This window comes from Schistocerca gregaria, chromosome 4 (genome assembly GCF_023897955.1).
Source record: "Schistocerca gregaria isolate iqSchGreg1 chromosome 4, iqSchGreg1.2, whole genome shotgun sequence".
NCBI classification, from domain to species: Eukaryota; Metazoa; Arthropoda; class Insecta; order Orthoptera; family Acrididae; genus Schistocerca; species Schistocerca gregaria.
This window is the reverse complement of record NC_064923.1, coordinates 91,092,921-91,118,980: the sequence shown is the minus strand read 5'-3', so window position 1 is coordinate 91,118,980 and position 26,060 is coordinate 91,092,921. Positions and strand designations below refer to the sequence as shown.

The window sequence follows — 26,060 nt, the reverse complement described above, 5'->3', positions numbered from 1 at the left end:
GACGCAATTGTCTGTAGACGCTGCGTACTAATTTTGCAGTGGGGACGCCTCCGGCGTCTTCTCCGATCTGCGGTCCAAGCGGCCGCTCTTGTTGCTTGGACCTTAAACAGACTCTGGGGGCACTTGTAGAGCCCCGTCACGTTTCTTCCATTGCCTCTGTATTCCACAATGGAACAATGGAATACCATGATTACAGCTGCATACTCCCCCCCCTCTCGCCCTCATCATCTAGCTCGAGGTAATACACACATGAGCTCTACTCTCATCGTCCTTACATTCGGTACGCTTAGGCTGCGGTCACAGTGGTTCCGATAGCGGTGGACTTCGCTGACGACCCACATCGGCCGGAGAAGGCCGATCTTTTCAAATCATTATGCCACCACGTGCGCTGTCACACTATAGCCGATCTGATCCCCCGAATGTACAAACTCCGGACAACAATCGGTAAAATCCAAATTAATTTCTTTTCTTCGGTCAAATCGACTGACGTTCTCGCACACGCATCCTCAGGGTGAAAATATCATAATCGGGATATTGTTCGGTATCTACGGACTGAAATCTTTACTGTAAATTTTACGCATAGGTTACAGCCTTGCAAATTATAGAGTTCAGCGATCTGTCGTCCTTTTTAAATTTTATTGGCACATCTAGATTTCAGCTGGAAGCTAGCTACTCTCAGTGCACTATTATTTATGCTCAGTGCATGTAATGCCAGAGAGATAAAGTTTCCATTCCTCTCAAATTAACTATGTGAGTGTAGACCAGATCTAGATTGATTTCAAAGAAATAATATAGACAGCAATTGAGAAATTTATAGCAAATAAATTAACAAACGACAGAGCTGATCCTCCTTGATACACAAAAGTGTCAGAATACTCTTGCAGAAACAACGAAGAAAGCATGCCATACTGAAACGAACTCAAAATCTCCAAGATTGGCGATCTTTCACAGAATTTAGCGCGAGGTTCAATGCGACATGCTTGTAACAGTTTCCACAACTTTGTCTCGAAGCCTGGGAGAATATCGAAAGAGATTCTTATCGTATGTAAAGTGCGCTAGTGGCAAAACACAATCGATGCCTTTTCTGCGTGATAGCAGCGAAAATACTATTTACGACAATGCTGCTAGAGCCTTCCGAAATTCCTTTACCAAAGAAGACGAACTAAATCTTCCAGAATTCGAATAAAGATCAGCTGCCATCATGATCAACTTAGAACTACACTCCTGGAAATGGAAAAAAGAACACATTGACACCGGTGTGTCAGACCCACCATACTTGCTCCGGACACTGCGAGAGGGCTGTACAAGCAATGATCACACGCACGGCACAGCGGACACACCAGGAACCGCGGTGTTGGCCGTCGAATGGCGCTAGCTGCGCAGCATTTCTGCACCGCCGCCGTCAGTGTCAGCCAGTTTGCCGTGGCATACGGAGCTCCATCGCAGTCTTTAACACTGGTAGCATGCCGCGACAGCGTGGACGTGAACCGTATGTGCAGTTGACGGACTTTGAGCGAGGGCATATAGTGGGCATGCGGGAGGCCGGGTGGACGTACCGCCGAATTGCTCAACACGTGGGGCGTGAGGTCTCCACAGTACATCGATGTTGTCGCCAGTGGTCGGCGGAAGGTGCACGTGCCCGTCGACCTGGGACCGGACCGCAGCGACGCACGGATGCACGCCAAGACCTTAGGATCCTACGCAGTACCGTAGGGGACCGCACCGCCACTTCCCAGCAAATTAGGGACACTGTTGATCCTGGGGTATCGGCGAGGACCATTCGCAACCGTCTCCATGAAGCTGGGCTACGGTCCCGCACACCGTTAGGCCGTCTTCCGCTCACGCCCCAATATCGTGCAGCCCGCCTCCAGTGGTGTCGCGACAGGCGTGAATGGAGGGACGAATGGAGACGTGTCGTCTTCAGCGATGAGAGTCGCTTCTGCCTTGGTGCCAATGATGGTCGTATGCGTGTTTGGCGCCGTGCAGGTGAGCGCCACAATTAGGACTGCATACGACCGAGGTACACAGGGCCAACACCCGGCATCATGGTGTGGGGAGCGATCTCCTACACTGGCCGTACACGTCTGGTGATCGTCGAGGGGACACTGAATAGTGCACGGTACATCCAGACCGTCATCGAACCCATCGTTCTACCATTCCGAGACCGGCAAGGGAACTTGCTGTTCCAACAGGACAATGCACGTCCGCATGTATCCCGTGCCACCCAACGTGCTCTAGAAGGTGTAAGTCAACTACCCTGGCCAGCAAGATCTCCCGATCTGTCCCCCATTGAGCATGTTTGGGACTGGATGAAGCGTCGTCTCACGCGGTCTGCACGTCCAGCACAAACGCTGGTCCAACTGAGGCGCCAGGTGGAAATGGCATGGCAAGCCGTTCCACAGGACTACATCCAGCATCTCTACGATCGTCTCCATGGGAGAATAGCAGCCTGCATTGCTGCGAAAGGTGGATATACACTGTACTAGTGCCGACATTGTGCATGCTCTGTTGCCTGTGTCTATGTGCCTGTGGTTCTGTCAGTGTGATCATGTATCTGACCCCAGGAATGGGTCAATAAAGTTTCCCCTTCCTGGGACAATGAATTCACGTTGTTCTTATTTCAATTTCCAGGAGTGTATATACAGGGTGTTACAAAAAGGTACGGCCAAACTTTCAGGAAACATTCCTCACACACAAAGAAAGAAAATATGATATGTGGACATGTGTCCGGAAACGCTTACTTTCCATGTTAGAGCTCATTTTATTACTTCTCTTCAAATCACATTAATCATGGAATGGAAACACGCAGCAACAGAACGTACCAGCGTGACTTCACTTTGTTGCAGGAAATGTTCAAAATGTCCTCCGTTAGCGAGGATACATGCCTCCACCCTCCGTCGCATGGAATCCCTGATGCACTGATGGAGCCCTGGAGAATGGCGTATTGTATCACAAAAAATGGTTCAAATGGCTCTGAGCACTATGGGACTCACCTGCTGTGGTCATCAGTCCCTAGAACTTAGAACTACTTAAACCTAACTAACCTAAGGACATCACACACATCCATGCGACCGTAGCAGTCGCACGGTTCCGGACTGCGCGCCTAGAACCGCGAGACCACCGCGGCCGGCTATATTGTATCACATCCGTCCACAATACGAGCACGAAGAGTCTCTACATTTGGTACCGGGGTTGCGTAGACAAGAGCTTTCAAATGTCCCCATAAATGAAAGTCAAGAGGTTTGAGGTCAGGAGAGCGTGGAGGCCATGGTGTTGGTCCGCCTCTACCAATCCATCGGTCACCGAATCTGTTGTTAAGAAGTGTACGAATACGTTGTGTCGTACTTGTGAAGGTACATGTTCTAGCAGCACAGGTACAGTATCCCGTATGAAATCATGATAACGTGCTCCATTGAGCGTAGGTGGAAGAACATGGGGCTCAATCAAGAAATCACCAACAATGCCTGCCCAAACGTTCACAGAAAATCTGTGTAGATGACGTGATTGCACAATTGCGTGCGGATTCTCGTCAGCCCACACATGTTGATTGTAAAAATTTACAATTTGATCACGTCGGAATGAAGCCTCATCCGTAAAGAGAACATTTCCACTGAAATGAGGATTGACACATTGTTGGATGAACCATTCGCAGAAGTGTACCACTGGAGGCCAATCAGCTAATCATAGTGCCTGCACACGCTGTACATGGTACGGAAACAACTGGTTCTCCCGTAGCACTCTCCATACAGTGACGTGGTCAACTTTACCTTGTACAGCAGCAACTTCTCTGACGCTGACGTTAGGGTTATCGTGAACTGCACGAAGAATTGCCTCGTCCATTGCAGGTGCCCTCGTAGCTCTAGGTCTTCCCCATTCGCGAGTCATAGGCTGGAATTTTCCGTGCTCCTAAGGCGCCGATGAATTGCTTCGAACGTCTTCCTGTCGGGAACCTTCGTTTTGGAAATCTGTTTCGATACAAACGTACCGCGCCACGGCTATTGCCCCGTGCTAAACAATACATCAAATGGGCATCTGCCAACTCCGCATTTGTAAACATTGCACTGACTGCAAAACCACGTTCATGATGAACACTTACCTGTTGAAGCTACGTACTGATGTGCTTGTGCTAGTAATGTAGAGCAATGAGTCGCATGTCAACACAAGCACCGAAGTCAACATTACCTTCCTTCAATTGGGCCAACTGGCGGTGAATCGAGGAAGTACAGTACATATTGACAAAACTAAAATGAGCTCTAACTTGGAAATTAAGCGTTTCCGGACACATGTCCACATAACGTCTTTTCTTTATTTGTGTGTGAGGAATGTTTCCTGAAAGTTTGGCCGTACCTTTTTGTAACACCCTGTATATTTTCGGAGTAGTGAAGCAGCTTAAATCACTTAATAAAAACAAGTCGAGGGTGCAGACTGTATACCAGTTAGGTTCCTTTCAGAGTACGTTCATACATCAGCTCCATAATTACTTCGCTAGACGAAAGATCCGTACCCAAAAACTGGAAAGTTGCACACCAATACCTAAGAAACGTAGAGGGAATTATGCCCTAAATTACAGGCCCATGCCGGCCGGTGTGGTCGAGCGGTTCTAGGGGCTACACTCGGTCGCAGGTTCGAATTCTGCCTCGGGCATGGATGTGTGTGATATCATTAGGTTAGTTAGGTTTAAGTAATTCTAAGTTCTAGGGGACTGATGACCTCAGCAGTTAAGTCCCATAGTGCTCAGAGCCATTTGAGCCATTCCTATAGGCCCATACTGTTAACGTTCAATATGCAGCAGGACTCTGCAAAGTATATTGTGTTCAATTACAAACATCAAAACAAGTTTTGCATCAGCTCGTTTCCGAGAGTTCCGGAACCTGTACAGAAAATTGGAATAGAGATCAACATAAACATCATCTCCACTCTTTTATTGCTCGTGAAAACCACAATTGCGTATTATACGACCACACAGCGAGACCTTCAGAGGTGGTGGTCCAGATTACTGTACACCGGTACCTCTAATACCCAGTAGCACGTCCTCTTGCATTGATGCATGCATCTATTCGTCGTCGCATACTATCCACAAGTTCATGAAGGCACTGTTGGTCTCGATTGTCCCACTCCTCAAAGGCGATTCGGCGTAGATCCCTCAGAGTGGTTGGTGGGTCACGTCGTCCATATGAGCCCTTTTCAATCTACCCCAGGCATTTTCGATAGTGTTTATGTGTGGAGAACATGCTGACCGCTGTAGTCGATATCCTGAAGGAAGTAATTCACGAGATGTGCACGATGGGGGCGCAAATTGTCGTCCATGAAGACGAATGCCTCGTCAAGAAGCTGCCCATATAGTTGAACTACCAGTCGGAGGATGGCATTCACGTATCGTACTGCAGTTACGGTGCCTTCCATGACCACCAGCGGCGAACGTCGGCCTCTCATAATGCCAACCCAAAACATCAGGGAACCTCCACCTTGCTGCAATCTCTGGACAGTGTGTCTTAAGGCGTTCAGCCTGACCCTGTTGCCTTCAAACACGTCTCCGACGATTGTCTGGTTGAAGGCATATGCGACACTCATCGGTGAAGAGAACGTGATGCCAATCTTGAGCGGTCTATTCGGCATGTTGTTGGGCCCATCTGTATTGCGTTGCATGGTGTCGTGGTTGCAAAGATGGACCTCTCCATGGACGTTGGGAGTGAAGTTACGCATCATGCAGCCTATTGCGCATATTTTGAATCGTAACACGACGTCCTGTGGCTGCACGAAAAGCGTTATCCAACATGGTGGCGTTGCTGTCAGGGTTCCTTGGAGCCATTATCCGTAGGTAGCGGTCATCCACTGCAGTAGTAGCTCTTTGGCGGCCTGAGCAAGGCATGTCATCGACAGTTCGTGTCTGTCTCTATGCCCATTATGTCCGAACAACATCGCTTTCATTCACTCCGAGATGCCTGGACACTTCCCTTGTTGACAGCCCTTCCTGGCACAAAGTATCAATGCGGACGCGACCGAATCGCGATGCTGACCGTCTAGGCATGGTTCAACTGCAGACAACATGAGCCGCGTACCTCCTTCCTGGTGAAATGAGTGGAACTGATGGGCTGTCGGACCCGCTCCTTCTAATAGGCGCTGCTTATGCATGGTTGTTCAAAACTTTGTATGGGTTTAGTGACACCTCTGAACAGTGAAGAGACTGTGTCTGTGATACAATATTCATACTCAACGTCTGTCTTCAGGAGTTCTGGGAACCGTGGTGGTGCAAAAATTTTTTGATGTGTGTATTATGAATTACCTCAAAAAAAAAAAGTGTCTATTGACACACAGTCACCAAGAATTTAGAAAAAATCATTCTTGTGAAACAACTACCTCTTTATACACACGAAGTGTTGAGTGCTGTTAGTAAGGGATTTAAAATTAATTCCGTATTTGTATATTTGTAAAAGGATTTTCATATTGTACCACGCAAGCGGCTTGTAGTGAAACTGCGTGCCTATGGATTATCGTCTCAGTTATGTGACTGGATTCGTGATTTCCTGTCAAAGACGTCAGAGTTTGTAGTAACTGAAGGAAAGTCATAGAGTAAAACAGAAGTGATTTCTGGTAGTGATAAAGACGCACTGCTGTTCCTAATCTACATAAACGATTTTGGAGACAATCTGAGCAGCTATCTTAGATTGTTTGCAGACGATGCTGTCGCTTATCGTCTAGTAAAATATTCAGAAGGTCAAAACAAATTGCGAATCAATTTAGAAAAGATGTCTGTATGGTGCAAAAAATTGCCAATTGACCCTAAATTACGAAAAGTGTGAGGTCTTCCGCATGAGTGCTAAAAAGAACCCGTTAAACTTACACGATAAATCAGTCAAATCTAAAGGCTGTAAATTCAATTAAATACCTAGGAATTGTAACCAACGAACAACTTAATTTGGAAAGAACACGTAGAAAATGTTGTGGGGAAGGCAAACCAAAGACTGCATTTTACTGGCAGAACACTTATAAGATGCAACAGATCTACTAAAGAGGCTGCCTACACTACGCTTGTCCATCCTCTTTTGGAGTACTTTTGCGCGGTCTGGGATCCTTATCACATATGATTAATAGAATACATCGAGAAAGTTCCAAGAAGAAAGCCACGTTTCGTATTATCCCGAAATAGGGATGAAGGTGTGACTGACATGATACAGGATTGGGGACGGACATAAAATGTGTGTGTGAAATATTATGTGATAATGAAAACCGCACCTGCAGACATAATGCTCGGACAGACATCACCGATGTGTATGAAATCTTACGGGACTTAACTGCTAAAATCATCAGTCCTTAAGCTTACACACTACTTAACCTAAATTATCCTTAAGACAAACACACACACCCATGGCCGAGGGAGGATTCGAACCTCCGCCGGGACGAACATTATTAAAACAAAGACGTTTCTCGTTGCGGCGGTATCTTGTCTCGAACTTTCAATAACCAACATTCCCCTGCGAATGCGGAAATATTTTGTTAACGCCTACGTAGATAGGGAAAAACGACCGTCATAATAAATTACGCGAAATCAGAGCTCGCGCGGAAAGATAAAGGTTTTTGTTTTTTCCGCGCGCAGTTCGAGATTGGAATAATGGGGAATTATTATGACGGTGGTTCGATGAATCCTTTGCCAGGCACCTAAGCTTGGTGTGCAGAGTATCCATGTAGATGCAGCATAAATTAGGTAAGAACTGACTGCCGTTGATGGTTCTCAAGTTGGAGAAAAGCAAGCAATATCATCTCAAACTGCGTGGTGGTACTAATAAGCACTAGTTTGTCAACTAGCTTTTGGGTTGATTGATAACTTATAAGAGGCTTTGAAATGAAAACCGAGGTCCACGCATGTGTCTCTTCAGGTCGCCCAAGACGTAAACATAACAATGTGGAGAATCGGGGCTGCACGTTGGATTGGCGGTGTGGGAGCGGACGTTATCGTCCGACAGGATGATTCCGTCGGACAGCATTCCTCAACGTTTTGACTTAACGGTGCGTCACAGTTTCTTGAAAGTGTCTTCGGCAAAGTGGTTCCACACTCGAACAACTCGACGAGCAGAAGGCCCCTAGAGTCAACGGAGATTCTCATGACTTACCGCAGGCCCGGATCTAAGAATGGGGAAGGGGGGGTGGGGTGGGAAGGGGGGGGGGGGCAAACCGGGGTATCTGCCCGGGCGGCAATTTCAAAGGGTGCCAAATTCATATTCATGAAGAAAATAACCTTGTTTCACCAAGCACTTAGCATCCAGAGCATGATGGTCTATCGATTATGGATATGATTTTGAAGATTTCTGAACACATTGTAAGTTGATTTATGACCGAATCATTAAGTTGATGACTCTGTCCGGGGAATCCCCGTCGCATCAAGAAATAAAAAACTGTCCCGCAGACAAAAGCGGAGGGGGTTTACGAGATGAGCCGAATACCAATCACTGTTTGTTTATGTGGCTGATTGGGTGTTCGAATGATAAGCGTTGTTATAATAATTAGAGAAATACATAGATTCAGACTATCAAAGTGGAAATAAATGACTAACAAGAACAAGAGGTAAAAAAGACTACATCTTCTCAGTGCATCCAAGAAAATGAAATTTTGACAGAAATGTTTGGCAGATCGCTATATCACTAAGGACCAGTCGCACAGTCCCCGGTTAGGGAATAGCGCGAAAAACGCGTTGTACAAACACGTGATAGTTCCCAGCCGGGGAATAAACACGGGATAACTGAACGAGTGATTTTGGCAGTGTTAGTGAAGTTAAATGGAGAATAAATTTTGAAAATGGCGGGAATAGGTGCAGGCTTAGTGATGACAAGGTTGTTTCTTAGAACGTGGAAGGAGAGGAAACGGGGACATCACGCAAATTACGTGCAAGAATATGACGATTCCAAATTTATATAAAAATTTCGTACTACTACTTCTCGAGCTCATGTTTGAGAAAAAGGAGCGTATGAATTAAATGTGAAACTACTTGCTAACATACAAGTCTTTGCTTGTAGATGACAGACATTTGATTCGTACTTCGTGAATTATATTCTGTCGTGTTATTTATGTAAATGAAGTAGATAAAAATGACCATTTGTGCCCAAATAGTCTAGCTCATTTGACGTGTGTTGCAGTCGTTGCAATATTTGAAAGGCCTATTTCCTTTTACCTAGCAGGCAGTGACAAAACACACATAATCAGATTGAGTTACCACAACAGTTTTGGATACTATTCGTATTAACAGCTTTTTCAGTATCAGAGTGCTACATTTTGATTTTTCATGTAGGAAAACGCTTGACGAACTTTGCGTAGGTAACAGATTCTGTCGCAGACAGGACAGCACGCCTTGTAAAGCTGTAGCAATATTAGAGAAAAAAAATGCTGGGACGTAAGGATTGAAGAAATGTGTACTGTCCTGCTTGTTTCTTGTCTTTACTGGTTCTATGTTACCTACACGTAATTTTATGTCACACAAAAGAGAAAGTTATTAGCTGATATACAGATTTTCTGAACAGTTCTTATTCCCCCAATTACAATATTCCTACCCGGTATTAACACAGATTTTCTTAAGGGGGGGGGGGTGTAATTGACATCAAACCGGCTGACTGGGATTAGGAGAAGCACCGCAAGACATTTTAATTTCCACTGTCCTGAATATAGTTTTGATGGGTCCGTTACGAAGTACACACGTTTGAATTCCACAGAGCGAAGTACAGTGATGCGCGATAGAAGACTGCTATGTGAAGCGGTGTGGCACTGCACTTTGGCACACTTCAGACCAAACTACGTATCTTACATTTCCTCGAACAGATATGTTTTATACATCAAACTCTACAGAAAGATGTGCTGCTACAAAATGAATATATTTCTGAAATATCAATTTTTTTTTAAATTTTTGTTGTCCTATCTCGAACGCTCGAGGTGTCCGGGAGGGGGATTGGAGAGGATGGCCACTATCAAGTTTTTGCCGCTGTTCGGAAATATCACAGATCCGGCGCTGCCTGACTGGAACTTGTGTGAAACAGTTTGGATTTCTTTTGCGGCGCAGATGTCGGGTGTTTCTTTCCACAGTTGTCTTCGCCTCGGGCTGTCGAAAACGGTCGGCCGGAATCTCACTGTTTCACGATAATGCCCGCCACCGCACTGCCAATTGGACGAAGTCAGCGATTTCTTTGCGGAACACTGCAACATCCTCCATACAGCCCAAATCTTTTACCGTATGATTTTCATTCCTTTGGCGATCTGAAGAAAGACGTGCATGGACGTCGTTTTTAGTCCGACTTAGAAGTGCAACAGTGGACGCGGTTGTGACTACTTCAGCAATCGACCGTGTTGTACAGAGCAGGAATTAATCGTCTCGTCTACCAGTGGGATAAATGTCTTAATGTGCGTGGTGGTTACATTGGAATAGAACTATTCCACAGTCCCGTTGTGCTGGGTATTAAGTTTTCATCCGACTGCATCTCATATTTCTTAGAACTTTTCCTTCAAAACTATACAAAGGTCAAAATCACCCGATCACGCAATTAATAAAGAACATTACAGTCTACTACGGGCCGTGTTATCATTTACGAATTTTTTGGTGACTGTAGACCCACGAAAAAAAAATATTATTTTTACGAGATAGAATGGGATTTATAAGCCACTTCCAACATCTCTCATTTCTTGAAAAACTTTCATTTTAAGTAACAAATATATTGTAACAAAACGAAAAGAAAAAATAATGCAGCTATATCAATCATTTATTAATAACAGAGATTAGTACCAACACTTTTTCCTTTACATTTACAAAATCAATTTCGAACAATGGAAAATCTAGAACAGAATGTAACAATATAATGAAAGTGATAGTTGATACTCACCATGCAACGGAGATGCTGCGTCACAGAAAGGCACAACAAAAAGACTGAGAGAAGATTAGCTTTCGGCCAACAAGGTATTTGTCGAAAATACACACACACATTCAAACTCAAACACACGCAACTCACACACATGCATGAGCACTGGGTTCAGCTGCCAGAGACTGTGATCACGTGTGTGTGAGTTGCGTTTGTGTGTGTGTGTGTGTGTGTGTGTGTGTGTGTGTGTGTGTGTGTGTAATGTCTATGTTTGACAAAGGCCTTGTTGGCCAAAAGCTAACTTTCCGACAGTCATTTTTTTGTGCCTTTTTGCTATCTCCGCTATACGGTGAGTAGCAAATATCCTTTTCATTATGTTGTTACAAAATGAATTTCGTCTTCCTAAGGTCAGTGACCTGTTTTCCATTTATATTACTGTACATACCATATACAAAGGAGAAATGCTGATGGATGCCCTGGAAGGTTCTATGTAGTTAGCAGCTGCTCGAGGAATCGCCGCTATGCTAGCCCTTCGCTTCGATCCCTGTAGGAAAAGAAATAAGAAATTTACTATCATTTCCATACAGCTTCTTCCTGCAGTTGGATACTAGGTGCAATAATTCTCGTATAGTTAGACAGCAGATCTGAGAGGTGACGCAATTCTTCAGTGTTTTACACGGAAAGCTATTGGGTGATTCTAAGTTATGCTACCTGAAAGTTATCAAATGTCAATATCGTTAGTTTAATATCAGTTCAGTAATATTGCCGGATGTTGTAATAAGTGTTTCGTTTTCCAATACACTCATGTTTATATAAACAATACAAACTGCTGTGGAACGTCCACATACCATTTTCAAGGAAACTGTAAACTCAGCCTTTGCAGAGGTACTCTACTGACCCGTTCAACAGCTTTACATCAAATATCAACCAAATTGTGTGTTTTTGTTTCGTGAGTTTCGGAAGATATTCAAAAAAGTAATTGAAAGAAAAGCAGTATAAAAACTTCCATCACGCTGTTTCAGCAATGTACAAAATAAGATAAATGGAACATTTTAGAATCTGTATAAGAACAGACTTCGTATCTTGTGAAGAATGAGTGAGGAAGACATTTGCGTAGTATAAGTTTGCCATTTCCTGACGTCTTGGTGAAATTAGTATTGCAAAGAAGTGTAGATCCCAGTTCAAACCGAGCAACATGGCACCGCAGTAAGCCAGACACACGACTCGTATCTAGGAGAACGACGGTTCAAATCTCCGATACGGTACGGCACTGCCTGTGTGACTGCGAAGTACATTGCAGTGTTCCTTCGGACATGCATTTGCTCTATCTCCGAAGAACAGGCACTGTGGCGACCACAACCGTTATTAAATTCATGAAATGTATCCGCAGTTGCGAATACGGACAACCGTTAGGTATATAATGTAATGAGGACAGTGAAAATTTGCGCCGGGGGACCCGAACTCGGAATTGCCGCCTCTCGCGGTTGACCGCCTTACCATTAGGCAGCCAGAGGATTACGCACGAGCAAAACCAAAGTTCTATATGCCACATACTACAGAATAAAGTCCCTTGTTCATTACTCATTTTCGCTCGCAGTTCTACTGTATTACTGCGAGAGGTCGGAAATTGTTGAACATCTGTGGTGAAAGATCGATATGCCATCAGGTGCATATATTATGTTGGCGTGGTTTGTGTTCTTTTAAATCCGCATCTGACATTACTGAGAATCTGCACTGAAACGTCGATATGCTATCAGGCAGAAATATTATATAGGTAGAGTGTCTGTTCCTTTGGATATGAATGTGACGTTATTAAGCTTCTGCACTGAAAGACCTATATGCCGTTAGGCACATATATTATATAGGTATGATGTCGTTCTTTCGGACATGCATCTGACATTATTGAGCTTTTGCACACAAAGACTGATATGCTGTCAGAAGCATAGTTATGGTGTCTGTTCTTTCAGGCATGCATTGACACCATAGAGCATCTGCACTAGAAGATCGATATGCGATTAGGTACATGTATTATACAGGTATGGTGTCTGTTCTTTTGGACACGGATCTGCCACTATTGAGCCTACACACTGAAAGATCGATATGCCGTCAGGCGCGTATATCGTATAGCTGTTGTGCCTGTTCCTTTGGACATGCATCTGACATTATTGAGCCTCTGCACTGAAATATCTACATGCCATCAGATACATATATGGTATAGATATGGTGTCCGTTTTGTCGAACATGCATCTGACATTACAGAGCATGTTCACTGAAATATGCACATGACGTCAGGCGCATATATTACATAGATATGGGGTCTATGTGGTCTGTTCTTTCGGACATGGATGTGACATCACTGCGCATTTATGTCCAAAAGGACATACACGATTCTTATACAATATATGTTTATGAAGGAACATATATCTTTCAGTGCAGATGCACCATAATGTCCGATCTCTTGCGGAAGTATAGTAGGGCAACTGACGAGAAATAACGGACAGGGGGATTGTAGTGTGCAGCAGATGGAGATTTGAGTCCGACAGGAGACATGTTCAGATAACCGAAGCGGTCAAGGCTAACACTTGGGTGCAGTGGGAAGTCTGGATGCGAATTCTGGCTCGGCACAAATTTTCATCTCTCGCCACTGATTTCTTTTAATGCCCCATTGCAGCAAAAGGCGGAAACTTATTTCATGAAGTATCTAATGCCAATGTCGTAGACGGGATCTTAAGCCCCGAGGTTCCTTTCTCCTTTCATTCCTTTCTTCTTCTTATTATTATTTTTGTCATAAGCATCTTCTAAAAAAATATCTTTATTTGCACATGATTTTTTTGTTAAACACACGAGCAGAAAAAACAAGAAACTGCTGTGATAAGCCAGCCTACTTACAGTTTTGACCATTCCAGGCAAGGCTTGCAGGGACCTCAACCGGACTGTCCGTGCCACAGTCTCCTCGGCGTCCGTTAAGTCATCACTTTGGTTCTTCGATCGCCTGAAAACAAAGATTAAACTTTTCATTACATCATTCTGTACGTACAACACATAAAAATTACTCTAAAAGTTCTCATAATTTCGTATCTGGTATTTTACATCTCAAGAAGTTGAAAAAGAATCCTACGAAAAAATATTGCATATGCTTTGCTACGTTCCAAGCCAATAATTCTCTAGACACGCTGTCACTTCTGTCTAAGTTACTCTACTAAAATTTTCTTTCCTTAATTCTGCACTGGGCATTGACTGCTTACAGCGCCGGTAAAACACTTTTAAATGAGCATGAAAGTATTGGAAAAGCACTTTTACGCAACTTGTGTGTGTCAAAACATACACGGGCTATTATTTTAAGTAATGTGTATTACTTTCATGGATTCAAAATGATCTGCGCCACTTTCAGTCTTCAGTGAGTAAAAGGTTCTTGTCTTTCATCGATTATGACAAGTCATTCAACTGTGCAACCTGGAGTAAATTATGTGAACAAAGGAAGTTACTGATGACACTATAATTTGAGTTGAATAATTCCTCCATAAGAGGTCACCCGAGTTATCGCAAATCAAAGAGTAAAACAGGGATGGCCAGTGTCGGAGCTGTGTCATATACTCTGGCTACGAAACAGAAGGGGCGAGGAAACTAAATAAATCTTAATCGGGTGAGGCTTTATATCCTCTCCTCAGGCGAGCTGGCCGCCACATCAACTGTAAATCGTCCTTCATATCCTGGAAACCGACACTAGGATGAAACTGATTTCCGAGCTGGTCCAACACATGATCTGTCGCAAACAGATATAGGTGTCTTGATAGAACGGAAGTATCTCAACAGCACGCAGACATTCCATAGGGACGCGTGCCATTTGCGGACGAGTATTGTCGTGTTGAAAATGGCACCACAATTCTGTCGCATGAGAGGCGACGCAAGACGACGCAGGGAGTCTGTGACGTATCTATGCGCCAGGAGTAACACCACTACGTATCTCCAAAACCGTGGAAGGTCGGCGCCATACTATACCCTGGGTAGTGCAGAACCGCCACGATTCATCACCTAAAACAATCTACATCTACATGACTACTCTGCAATTCACATTTAAGTGCTTGGCAGAGGGTTCATCGAACCACAATCATACTATCTCTCTACTATTCCACTCCCGAACAGCGAGCGGGAAAAACGAACACCTAAACCTTTCTGTTCGAGCTCTGATTTCTCTTATTTTATTTTGATGATCATTCCTACCTATGTAGGTTGGGCTCAACAAAATATTTTCGCATTCGGAAGAGAAAGTTGGTGACTGAAATTTCGTAAAAAGGTCTCGCCGCGACGAAAAACGTCTATGCTGTAATGACTTCCATCCCAACTCGTGTATCATATCTGCCACACTCTCTCCCCTATAACGCGATAATACAAAACGAGCTGCCCTTCTTTGCACCCTCTCGATGTCCTCCGTCAATCCCACCTGGTAAGGATCCCACACCGCGCAGCAATATTCTAACAGAGGACGAACGAGTGTAGTGTAAGCAGTCTCTTTAGTGGACTTGTTGCATCTTCTAAGTGTCCTGCCAATGAAACGCAACCTTTGGCTCGCCTTCCCGACAATATTATCTATGTGGTCCTTCCAACTGAAGTTGTTCGTAATTTTAACACCCAGGTACTTAGTTGAATTGACAGCCTTGAGAATTGTACTATTTATCGAGTAATCGAATTCCAACGGATTTCTTTTGGAACTCATGTGGATCATCTCACACTTTTCGTTATTTAGCGTCAACTGCCACCTGACACACCATACAGCAATCTTTTCTAAATCGCTTTGCAGCTGATACTGGTCTTCGGATGACCTTACTAGACGGTAAATTACAGCATCATCTGCGAACAGTCTAAGAGAACTGCTCAGATTGTCACCCAGGTCATTTATATAGATCAGGAACAGTAGAGGTCCCAGGACGCTTCCCTGGGGAACACCTGATATCACTTCAGTTTTACTCGATGATTTGCCGTCTATTACTACGAACTGCGACCTTCCTGACAGGAAATCACGAATCCAGTCGCACAACTGAGACGATACCCCATAGCTCCGCAGCTTGATTAGAAGTCGCTTGTGAGGAACGGTGTCAAAAGCTTTCCGGAAATCTAGAAATACGGAATCAACTTGAGATCCCCTGTCGATAGCGGCCATTACTTCGTGCGAATAAAGAGCTAGCTGCGTTGCACAAGAGCGATGTTTTCTGAAGCCATGCTGATTACGTGTCAATAGATCGTTCCCTTCGAGGTGATTCATAATGTTTGAATACAGTATATGCTCCAAAACCCTACTGCAAACCGACGTCAATGATATAGGTCTGTAGTTAAATGGATTACTCCTACTACCCTTCTTGAACACTGGTGCGACCTGCGCAATTTTCCAATCTGTAGGTACAGATCTATCGGTGAGCGAGCGGTTGTATATGAGTGCTAAGTAGGGAGCTATAGTATCAGCGTAATCTGAAAGGAACCTAATCGGTATACAATCTGGACCTGAAGACTTGCCCGTATCAAGCGATTTGAGTTGCTTCGCAACCCCTAAGGTATCTACTTCTAAGAAACTCATGCTAGCAGATGTTCGTGTTTCAAATTCTGGAATATTCCATTCGTCTTCCCTGGTGAAGGAATTTCGGAAAACTGCGTTCAATAACTCCGCTTTAGCGGCACAGTCGTCGATAACAGTACCATCGGCACTGCGCAGCGAAGGTATTGACTGCGTCTTGCCGCTTGTGTACTTTACATACGACCAGAATTTCTTCGGATTTTCTACCAAATTTCGAGACAATGTTTCGTTGTGGAACCTATTAAAGGCATCTCGCATCGAAGTACGTGCCAAATTTCGCGCGTCTGTAAATTTTAGCCCATCTTCGGGATTTCGCGTTCTTCTGAACTTCGCATGCTTTTTCCGTTGCCTCTGCAACAGCGTTCGGACCTTTTTTGTGTACCACGGGGGATCCGTTCCATCTCTTACCAATTTATGAGGTATGAATATCTCAATTGCTGTTGCTACTATATCTTTGAATTTGAGCCACATCTCGTCTACATTCGCATAGTCAGTTCGGAAGGAATGGAAATTGTCTTTTAGGAAGGCTTCTAGTGGCATTTTATCCGCTTTTTTAAATAAAATTATTTTGCGTTTGTTTCTGATGGATTTGGAAGAAATGGTATTGAGCCTAGCTACAATGACCTTGTGATCACTAATCCCTGTATCAGTCATGATGCTCTCTATCAGCTCTGGATTGTTTGTGGCCAAGAGGTCAAGTGTGTTTTCGCAACCATTTACAATTCGCGTGGGTTCGTGGACTAACTGCTCGAAACAATTTTCGGAGAATGCATTTAGGACAATCTCGGAAGACGTTTTCTGCCTACCACCGGTTTTGAACAAGTATTTTTGCCAACATACCGAGGGTAGGTTGAAGTCCCCACCAACTATAACCGTATGAGTGGGGTATTTATTTGTTACGAGACTCAAACTTTCTCTGAACTGTTCCGCAACTGTATCATCGGAGTCTGGGGGTCGGTAGAAGGAGCCAATTATTAACTTAATTCGGCTGTTAAGTATAACCTCCACCCACACCAATTCGCACGGAGTATCTACTTCGACTTCACTACAAGATAAACCACTACTGACAGACACCAACACTCCACCACCAATTCTGCCTAATCTATCTTTCCTGAACACCGTCTGAGACTTCGTAAAAATTTCTGCAGAACTTATTTCAGGCTTTAGCCAGCTTTCTGTACCTATAACGATATCAGCTTCTGTGCTTTCTATTAGCGCTTGAAGCTCAGGGACTTTTCCAGCGCAACTACAACAGTTTACAACTATAATTCCGACTGTTCCTTGATCCAAGCACGTCCTGTAATTGCCAAGCACCCTTTGACGTTGCAGCCCATCCCGCACTTTCCCGAGGCCTTCTAACCTAAAAAAAAAACCGCCCAGTCCATGCCACACAGCCTCCGCTACCCGTGTAGCCGCCAGCTGAGTGTAGTGAACTCCTGACCTATTCAGCGGAACCCGAAACCCCACCACCCTATGGCGCAAGTCAAGGAATCTGCAGCCAATACGGTCGCAAAACCGTCTGAGCCTCTGATTCAGACCCTCCACCCGGAGGGTGACGCTAGTCGACAGCAGTGTGCGCTTCCCAGTCAAGAGACAACACCAAATGTAGGCGTTGTGGTCGAGGCTCAAGAGGAAGACAGGCCGTGGTGCGTACGTCACATCACGTGACATTGCAGGTCTTACGACTCCCAGCAGCAGTCTCCGGCTGGGAGCGAGTAACTATTTCACATGAGTTTAAGAATTCTTAACTACGTGTTTAAATGCATACAAGTTCTCGATAGTACACGACAAGATTAAGGCGTTTAGCGGATACCGTTTCGATTAAAATACTGATTTCCCGTGAGTCCTGCACCGAGCCGAACGTTCATGAAGTGTGGCGGACAAGCCTACTAGTGTGACGTCACAAGTTCGTTGCTGAGCCTGTGTATCTCATTGACCCAGATTATGGTTTTAGCGACAGCCTGGGCATTGGTCTGAAATCCCCGAGACCGGCTGCTCTGGTCGCCGACCAATAACGTAGGGTAACACAGAATGTTTCTGGGATTACATTACATGTCCTAGGATAGCAGGTGCTAGTGTAAACGGACTGAGATACGATTGGTGCACAGAATCGGGATCCCCCATTGTGATGGTCATAGGCGATAGACCAGAACCTTCATAGGCGATAGACCAGAACCTTGGCGACGTTTGTGCCTGCCCTTAAGTTCCCATGCAGTCCAACATCGGAAAACTGCAGCATCTGAATGCCCCACAGGCCTGGTTATTCAACAATTCGACCAGCTGGACAGCTGGATAAACTCTGTCACACGTGAGTACGCGGTGTGTCTATGTTTTTCACAGTTATCACTCGACAACATCTGACGCTTTTCACGCCTTCGTATACCCTACCACGCCAGTTAAAAACATTATTAAACATGAACAACATTAATGCATTATGGCGGCCATTATGTCAGAGACAATTGTAACTCCGACTATTTACAAGTCCGCAGATGGTGTATATGTGTGCGAAGTTACGCTGTCCTCTTATCATAGCTTTTGGCTGCTTCAATTTTTTTTTACAGGGGTGCGGGACGGGTGTGACAAAACATTCGAATTTAAAATGCCTATTTATTTCTGCATGACAAAGTTATATTTAGCTATTAGTGAGACCACGAACAATTAGAAGTAAATAATCTGTGAAAGAAAGCCACAGATTTTAAATTGTTGACATTAACAGATTATTAAAAAGGGAGAATCTAGGAATCAACACAAATCAAGTTTCACGACGTGAAAGCAATTCTTGATGTACGTTTGTTGATATTCGTCTTATAACAGCGTTTCAAGGTATTATCCACTATGTGCTACTGTTTTCCACGTCCTATACCGTCTGTAAAAAGAATTACGTTGTCATCGGATAATCAAAAAAGAATGGTTCAAATGGCTCTGAGCACTATGGCACGTAACATCTGAGGCCATCAGTCCCATAGAACTTAGATCTACTTAAACCTAACTAACCTAAGGACATCACACACATCCACGCCTGAGGCAGGATACGAACCTACGACCGTAGCAGTCGCGCGGTTCCAGACTGAAGCGCCTAGAACCGCTCGTCCACCGCGGCCGGCCATCGGATAAACTCAGAGGTCTTTCTGTCTAATTCACAAAGGAGGACAACACGTTTCAGCTTAAAAGATAGTTGTTGTTGTTGTTGTTGTCTTCAGTCCTGAGACTGGTTTGATGCAGCTCTCCATGCTACTCTATCCTGTGCAAGCTGCTTCATCTCCCAGTACCTACTGCAACTTACATCCTTCTGAATCTGCTTAGTGTACTCATCTCTCGGTCTCCCTCTACGATTTTTACCCTCCACGCTGCCCTCCAATGCTAAATTTGTGATCCCTTGATGCCTCAAAACATGTCCTACCAACCGATCCCTTCTTCTAGTCAAGTTGTGCCACAAACTTCTCTTCTCCCCAATCTAAAAGATAGTGTCAAAACAAAAAGAACCTGTTCAGGGAATGATGGCGCTAAGCCACTGCATCCTGTTCACATAGATTGAATTCCTCTCTTCTCTGGCCTTATCGTTGAGGAGGTTTGATCAAATCGAGAAACACTTTTTTGATACCCATACATGCCGCACCAAGTGGTAGCTTATACTCTCTGCTCTGTCGTGTAACTTCGTTCATGAATTCCAAGTGAATCTTTGCGCTACATCTCCTTGGAAAACCTATTTGCCTCTTTTGCCTAGTAATAAATAATTTTTTTTCTATGCAACCGGTGTTACCTTTATGATTATTTGTACGTTTCACTCGGAGGAGGAGGAGGAGGAGGAGGAGGAGGAGGAGGTGTTTAACGTCCCGTCGACAACGAGGTCATTAGAGACGGAGCGCAAGCTCGGGTGAGGGAAGTATGGGGAAGGAAATCGGCCGTGCCCTTTCAAAGGAACCACCCCGGCATTTGCTTGAAGCGATTTAGGGAAACCTAAATCAGGATGGCCGAAGACGGGATTGAACCGTCGTTTGACTCGGATTCAACTCGACCTCTACCGTCAAGTCTACAGAAAAACTGTGTTCATCCAATGCTTTAGAGTATACTACAAAACACAGACCAGAAAGGCACAGCTTCCGTTCTATTTCTTAATAATTCATGACTATGAACTGCCAAAACAACAGAGAAATATGTGTTAACGGAAGCCACTGCTCACCTCCCTTGATTCTAGTGGACACCTCTCTAGTCAGGTTAACTTCAACAACGGCTGGAGTAGCTTAACAGAGAACGACTGACACCAGGCTTCAAATTCAAGTAGGGCAACACTAAAGTAATGTACAATAAACAAAAATCAAAATGAAAGTAGTGCAAATCAACAAATAAGTCACATAACCAGTTGGTGGGGTTTTGCATTTATGGCAGCTGAAGGCAGCAATTGCTTGGGCAGCTACGCAGACAAACTGGACGTGAGGTCCCGAGGCCCATCGCACGGCGTTCATAGAGACTTAGTACATATGTACCAATATTTTTAAAATGTGACTACGCCTATTCAGGCTGTTTTAGTTTTATTTCTAGACCATGCCCTCTTAGACAAATAGGTTCAGGTATGTCTTCTGAAGAAGGCTCAACTATTTGGGCTGAAATCTAGATCAAGGTTGGCTTCATTACCGCAATCGAGGCTGATGGTTTCTTATATATTGGCTTATAGTGCTTTTCGTGAACTGGTCAGGGTTTCCACAGCGAAAATTCCAACTGATCTGAATCTGGAAGTCGACAATCAGTGTGCTTTAGGAGTTTGGACAATTTCTGGTGGCTGTAACACTAGCAATTTGAATACGTAACACAGAAGGATACTCATAGAGAGACAGAAAGATATGCAATGGAAATTACCAGGTCATTTATTCATTTGTTTATTTACTCTAGGCCAAAGTGGGTGGTCTTAGAGGGATCCTTTGCCGTTTTGTTTATGCATGTATTAATGTTGCATCCCTGTGTTCACGCCACAGCGAGGCGTGAAAGCCGGCCGGAGTGGTTGAGCGGTTCTACGTGCTACAGTCTGGAGCCGCGAGACCGCTACAGTCGCAGGTTCGAATCCTGCCTCGGGCATGGATGTGTGTGTGATGTCCTTAGGTTAGTTATGTTTAAGTAGTTCTAAGTTCTAGGGGACTTAGGGGACTGATGACCTCAGCAGTTAAGTCCCATGGCGCTCAGAGCCATTTGAACTATTTTTAAAAAAAAATTTAAATTTTTTTTAGGCGTGAAACAGAAGGGCTAAAAAAGCGTAAGTAGACTTTGGTGCCGCGGATCGCGTTCAAATTTCGTTGAATGCTTCGAACGCCCCCGCTGATCGAATATCAGAATGAAGAAATTCGCGCGTTTGATCGGTTCTCGTGTCGCTGAGGAAAAGCTACTACAGTATTGAGTATTTTGTAAAAGTTTCAGTTTTGTGAGTGGTTGATTTTAGGACATGCATGTCAACATAAACACGGCATGGCGTGTTTCGTGCAGAATACGAGATATTGTGGTGAGCACTTCTTTACAAGATGCCTACTGAACGATTGAATCTGTTTACTCGCAGGTAGCCGTGGGTCAGTGGCTGTTTAGCACGTTCAAAATATCAGGTCAGAATAAATATCTTGTGGCTGCTTTCGGCTGTGCACTTGTAACAGAGACGTTAGTAATACTATATAATGATGTCAGAATATGAAATACGGACTCGATAGCCATTTTTCGTGTTTTAAAGACAATAAACCAATTAAACGGAAATTTTAGACTTTTCCCAAACGAGTCATGCAAGAATCCCGAACGATCGATAGTTTAGCTAAACTTCCAGCTACTGCCCATGGACAGCAGTTATGTGGCCTTTGCGCTGTTTTTGTCAGCTAAACCAGTATCTGCCATCGCAGAGTGAAGGGGTAGACAACCTGAAACCTCTCCAGTTAGGTAGACTCATTAGGGACAGTAAGAGCACAACCCGACCTGCTGCAAGTTCTTGCCAGTTGCGCAATACAGAGGGGCACTAGCTGCTGTAGTTGACCGTGATCGACCATCTCCTCTCCTTCGGCCAGCAGTGGCTGTCGTTCGAAAAGTTCCCCATGCACGAGAAACAGCGCTGTGAGCAGTACCAAAGTCCTGGCCACCTCGTCACACCTCGTCCTTATTCCGGTTTGCCCCTGATTCATCGTGTGAAATCATTTCAAATACTTCCTCCAGGGCAATGTTAATGAAGGGCAGCACCACAACGCACCGTAATTTCTCGCTGATAGACTCACACTGCCTATTCCCGCCCCTTCGACAGCCTCGTGTTGCAGGGCTCGCCTCATTTGGCGCTATAACTCAAGATCGCCTCACGCCAGTTGACAATATGCTTTATGTGCACGACTGGGAGATCTCTGGCAACATGCTGTCACACTTTTATTTCCACAGAGTAGTTAATGTACTATGTTGCTTTACCTAACTCGTCCTGAACTTTTGCAGAGCTGTGTACTGTCCACAACGAAATGTCTGGCTGCAATCAGAAAAACAGTAACAGAACGATTATAATATTAAATTACACAAAGGGAGAAAAATTAAAAGCAAAAGCCTTGCGAAGTTCGGTATGTTTCAGAAGAGTAGTGCCACAGTCATTCAGAAGTGCTGCCTTCTACTTACAATACCAGTATCGTCTGCTATTTGCAATAACAACTTGCAGCTTCAACTTGCAACAGTAACGGGATCGTCTTCTAATTGCAATAGACTTACATGCAATGGAAGAAAAACAAAAAGCAAAACCCTTGCAAACATTGGCTCGTTTACAAAGGGTGACGCTGCTGTCGTTCAGAAGTACCATCTTCTACTTACAGTACAGGATCGTCTTCTATTTCCAATAACAACTTGCAACTTCAACTTGCAAAACCAGTATCATACTTGGAATAACAGAATCGTCTTCCAATTGCAATAGCAGTATCATCTACTAACTGCAATAACAATATCGGCATTTACTTGAAAAAACCAATAACATCTTATACTTGCAATGACAGTATCGCCTTCTACTTGCAATAATGGTAGAATCTGAACACGATAAGTAAGTTTCATTCGTGCCTACTCTATGTGTTCTATGAAATACTCCAGTAGAGAATGGACTTACTTCTTGCCTTCTTCGTCTTGCTTCCCCTGGATCCTCTTGAGGTTTTCGACATACTGCAGCATCACCTCCACAGCCTTGGACACTCGGCTCTCCTGTTGTATGGCGCCGAGACTCTGAAATCAGGAGGACACATCTCGAGTCTGCGTCTGTAGGTACACACTTTTTGAAATTCTGAAGCTAACAGGCGTAAAATATCTGCAGCAAATGATCGTCTACAACATGTATACAAAAAAGATTGCAATTACGAGGATTGGAACTTCAATGGTGGCAACTATTTATTTACAGCTCGTACAAAATAGATACGTGTTTCAATATTTAGTGACATCATTCAAAGTAGTCACCAGCATTGTGTATAACCCGTTGCCAGCGATGTGCGAGTTGTGTTGACAGTTTTTTTTAATTCTCATTTTGTTCGCTTTTGTTCGTTGCATCTGCTCGGGGCGGACGTCGTAAGACATCCGTTTAAGTTCGTTGTTGATCGATTAACTAAGTTTTTTTATTAGAGAGGGCAGCTAACCCTCTGACCGAACACGCTGAGCTACCGCACCGCAACAGTTCGAGCGGCGCAGTCTATTGCCCGACGAATTTGTAGCAGTTCTGAAGCGAGTGCCGTGAAGTGTTTCCTTCAGTTTGGAAATCGAGTTGAACTCATGAGGGTGTAAGTCAGGGCAGTGGTATACCACTTAGCTGCCGCATCAGTCAGACAAATCAGTAACAGCTCGCACTGTACGTGCTTGAGCATTGTCCTGCAAAATGATGCTCAGGTCCTGCAGAAAGTGTCATCAGTTCTGTCGCTATGTTGTTAATTTTTGGTACACAACCTACGACCAGCTAAGAGACAGAAGTGATGACACTTTCTGCAGAACCTGACCATCATTTTGCAGGACAATGCTGAAGCACGTACAGTGCAAGCTGTTAATGATTTGTTTGACTGTTGCGGCTGCTAAGTGCTATATCACCTACTGAACTCCTCTGACTTAAGCCCTCGTGAATTCTATTTCTAGCCCGCATCTCGTGGTTGTGCGGTAGCGTTCTCGCTTCCCACGCCCGGGTTCCCGGGTTCCATTCCCGGCGGAGTCACGGATTTTCTCTGCCTCGTGATGGCTGGGTGTTGTGTGATGTCCTTAGGTTAGTTAGGTTTAAGTAGTTCTAAGTTCTAGGGGACTGATGACCATAGATGTTATGTCCCATAGTGCTCAGAGCCATTTGAACTAGTTCAATTTCTAAACTGAAGGGAACATTTCACGACATTCGCTTCAGAATTGCTACAAATTCGTCGGGCAATAGACCGTGTCGCTCGAACTGTCAACACAACTGGCACTGCTAAGAGTATCTTACGACTTCCACATCACTGGCAATGGTTTATAGACAATGCTGGTGACTACTTTTGTCACTAAACTTTGAACGACGTTTCTATTTTGTACGAGCTGTTCAAATGATTCAAATGGCTCTGAGCACTATGGGACTTAACATCTGAGGTCATCAGTCCCTTAGAACTTAGAACTAGTTAAACCTATCTAACCTAAGGACATCACACACATCCATGCCCGAGGCAGGATTCGAACCTGCGACTGTAGCGGTCGCGCGGTTCCAGACTGAAGCGCCTAGAACCGCTCAGCCACACCGGCCGGCGTACGAGCTGTAAATAAAGAGTTGCCACTATTAAAGTTCCAACGGTGGTATAACATTCGCAAGGCATGAAAGAGAAGCAGTGATTGAGATCTGTGTGAGACAATGTTGCAGCCCATCTTCACATTATTCAGCATGTACACTGAACAAGCTGTGAATGACATCAAGGAGCTATTTGGGAAGGTAAATTAAAGTACAGAGAGGAGAATTAAAGACTTTCAGGTATGCTGATTACTTTGTAATTCTCTCAGTAACAGCAAAAGTCTGTGCACAGCAGCTGAACTGAATTCGCAGTGTGTTGAAAAGAAGTTATAACATCAGTAAGTCATACAAATGTAAATGACTGCAGTGTAATCAAACCAGGCGATGGTGAGGGAATTAGATTAGGAAATGGGACAATAGAAGTGGTGTACTACTTCTGCGCCGTCAGCGGTGGTCTAGCGGTTCTAGGCGCGCAGTCCGGAACCGCGCGACTGATACAGTCGAGGGTTCGAATCCTGCCTCGGGCATGGATGTGTGTGATGTTCTTAGGTTAGTTAGGTTTACGTAGGTCTTAGTTCTAGGGGACTGATGACCACAGATGTTAAGTCCCATAGTGCTCAGAGCCATTTGAACCATTTTACTACTTCTGCTCTTTAGCAAAAGAATTGACGGAGGCTTGAGCAAAGAGGACGTAAAATGCAGATTGGCAATAACAAAGACAGCGTTGGTGAAAGAGATAAATGTGTTACCAACTAGTATAAATTGAGTATTAGGCAAGTATTCACCTGGAGTGCAGCTTTGTACGGAAGCGAAACATGGACGATACATAGAAATCTGGTGCTGCAGAAGAATGTTGAAGATCTGATGGTTAGATTTAATAATAAAATAAGACGTACTGAACCGAATTTAGTAGAAAAGAGAAGGCTGTGTCACAAATTGGCTAAAGGACAAGACAGGCCGA

General features: G+C 44.3%; 1 protein-coding gene across 1 annotated transcript in view; it reads right to left on the bottom strand.

The window, feature by feature from the left end:
* The window catches only part of LOC126267665 (inositol 1,4,5-triphosphate receptor associated 2-like), a 165,703-nt gene that overhangs the window by 44,605 nt on the left and 95,038 nt on the right, over window positions 1-26,060 (bottom strand). The window contains exons 5-7 of the mRNA XM_049972966.1: window positions 23,489-23,601; window positions 13,722-13,824; window positions 11,278-11,376 (exon numbers count right to left, since the gene is read on the bottom strand). Coding sequence (XP_049828923.1) covers window positions 11,278-11,376; window positions 13,722-13,824; window positions 23,489-23,601 — 315 coding nt within the window. The remainder of the gene's footprint in view (window positions 1-11,277; window positions 11,377-13,721; window positions 13,825-23,488; window positions 23,602-26,060) is intronic.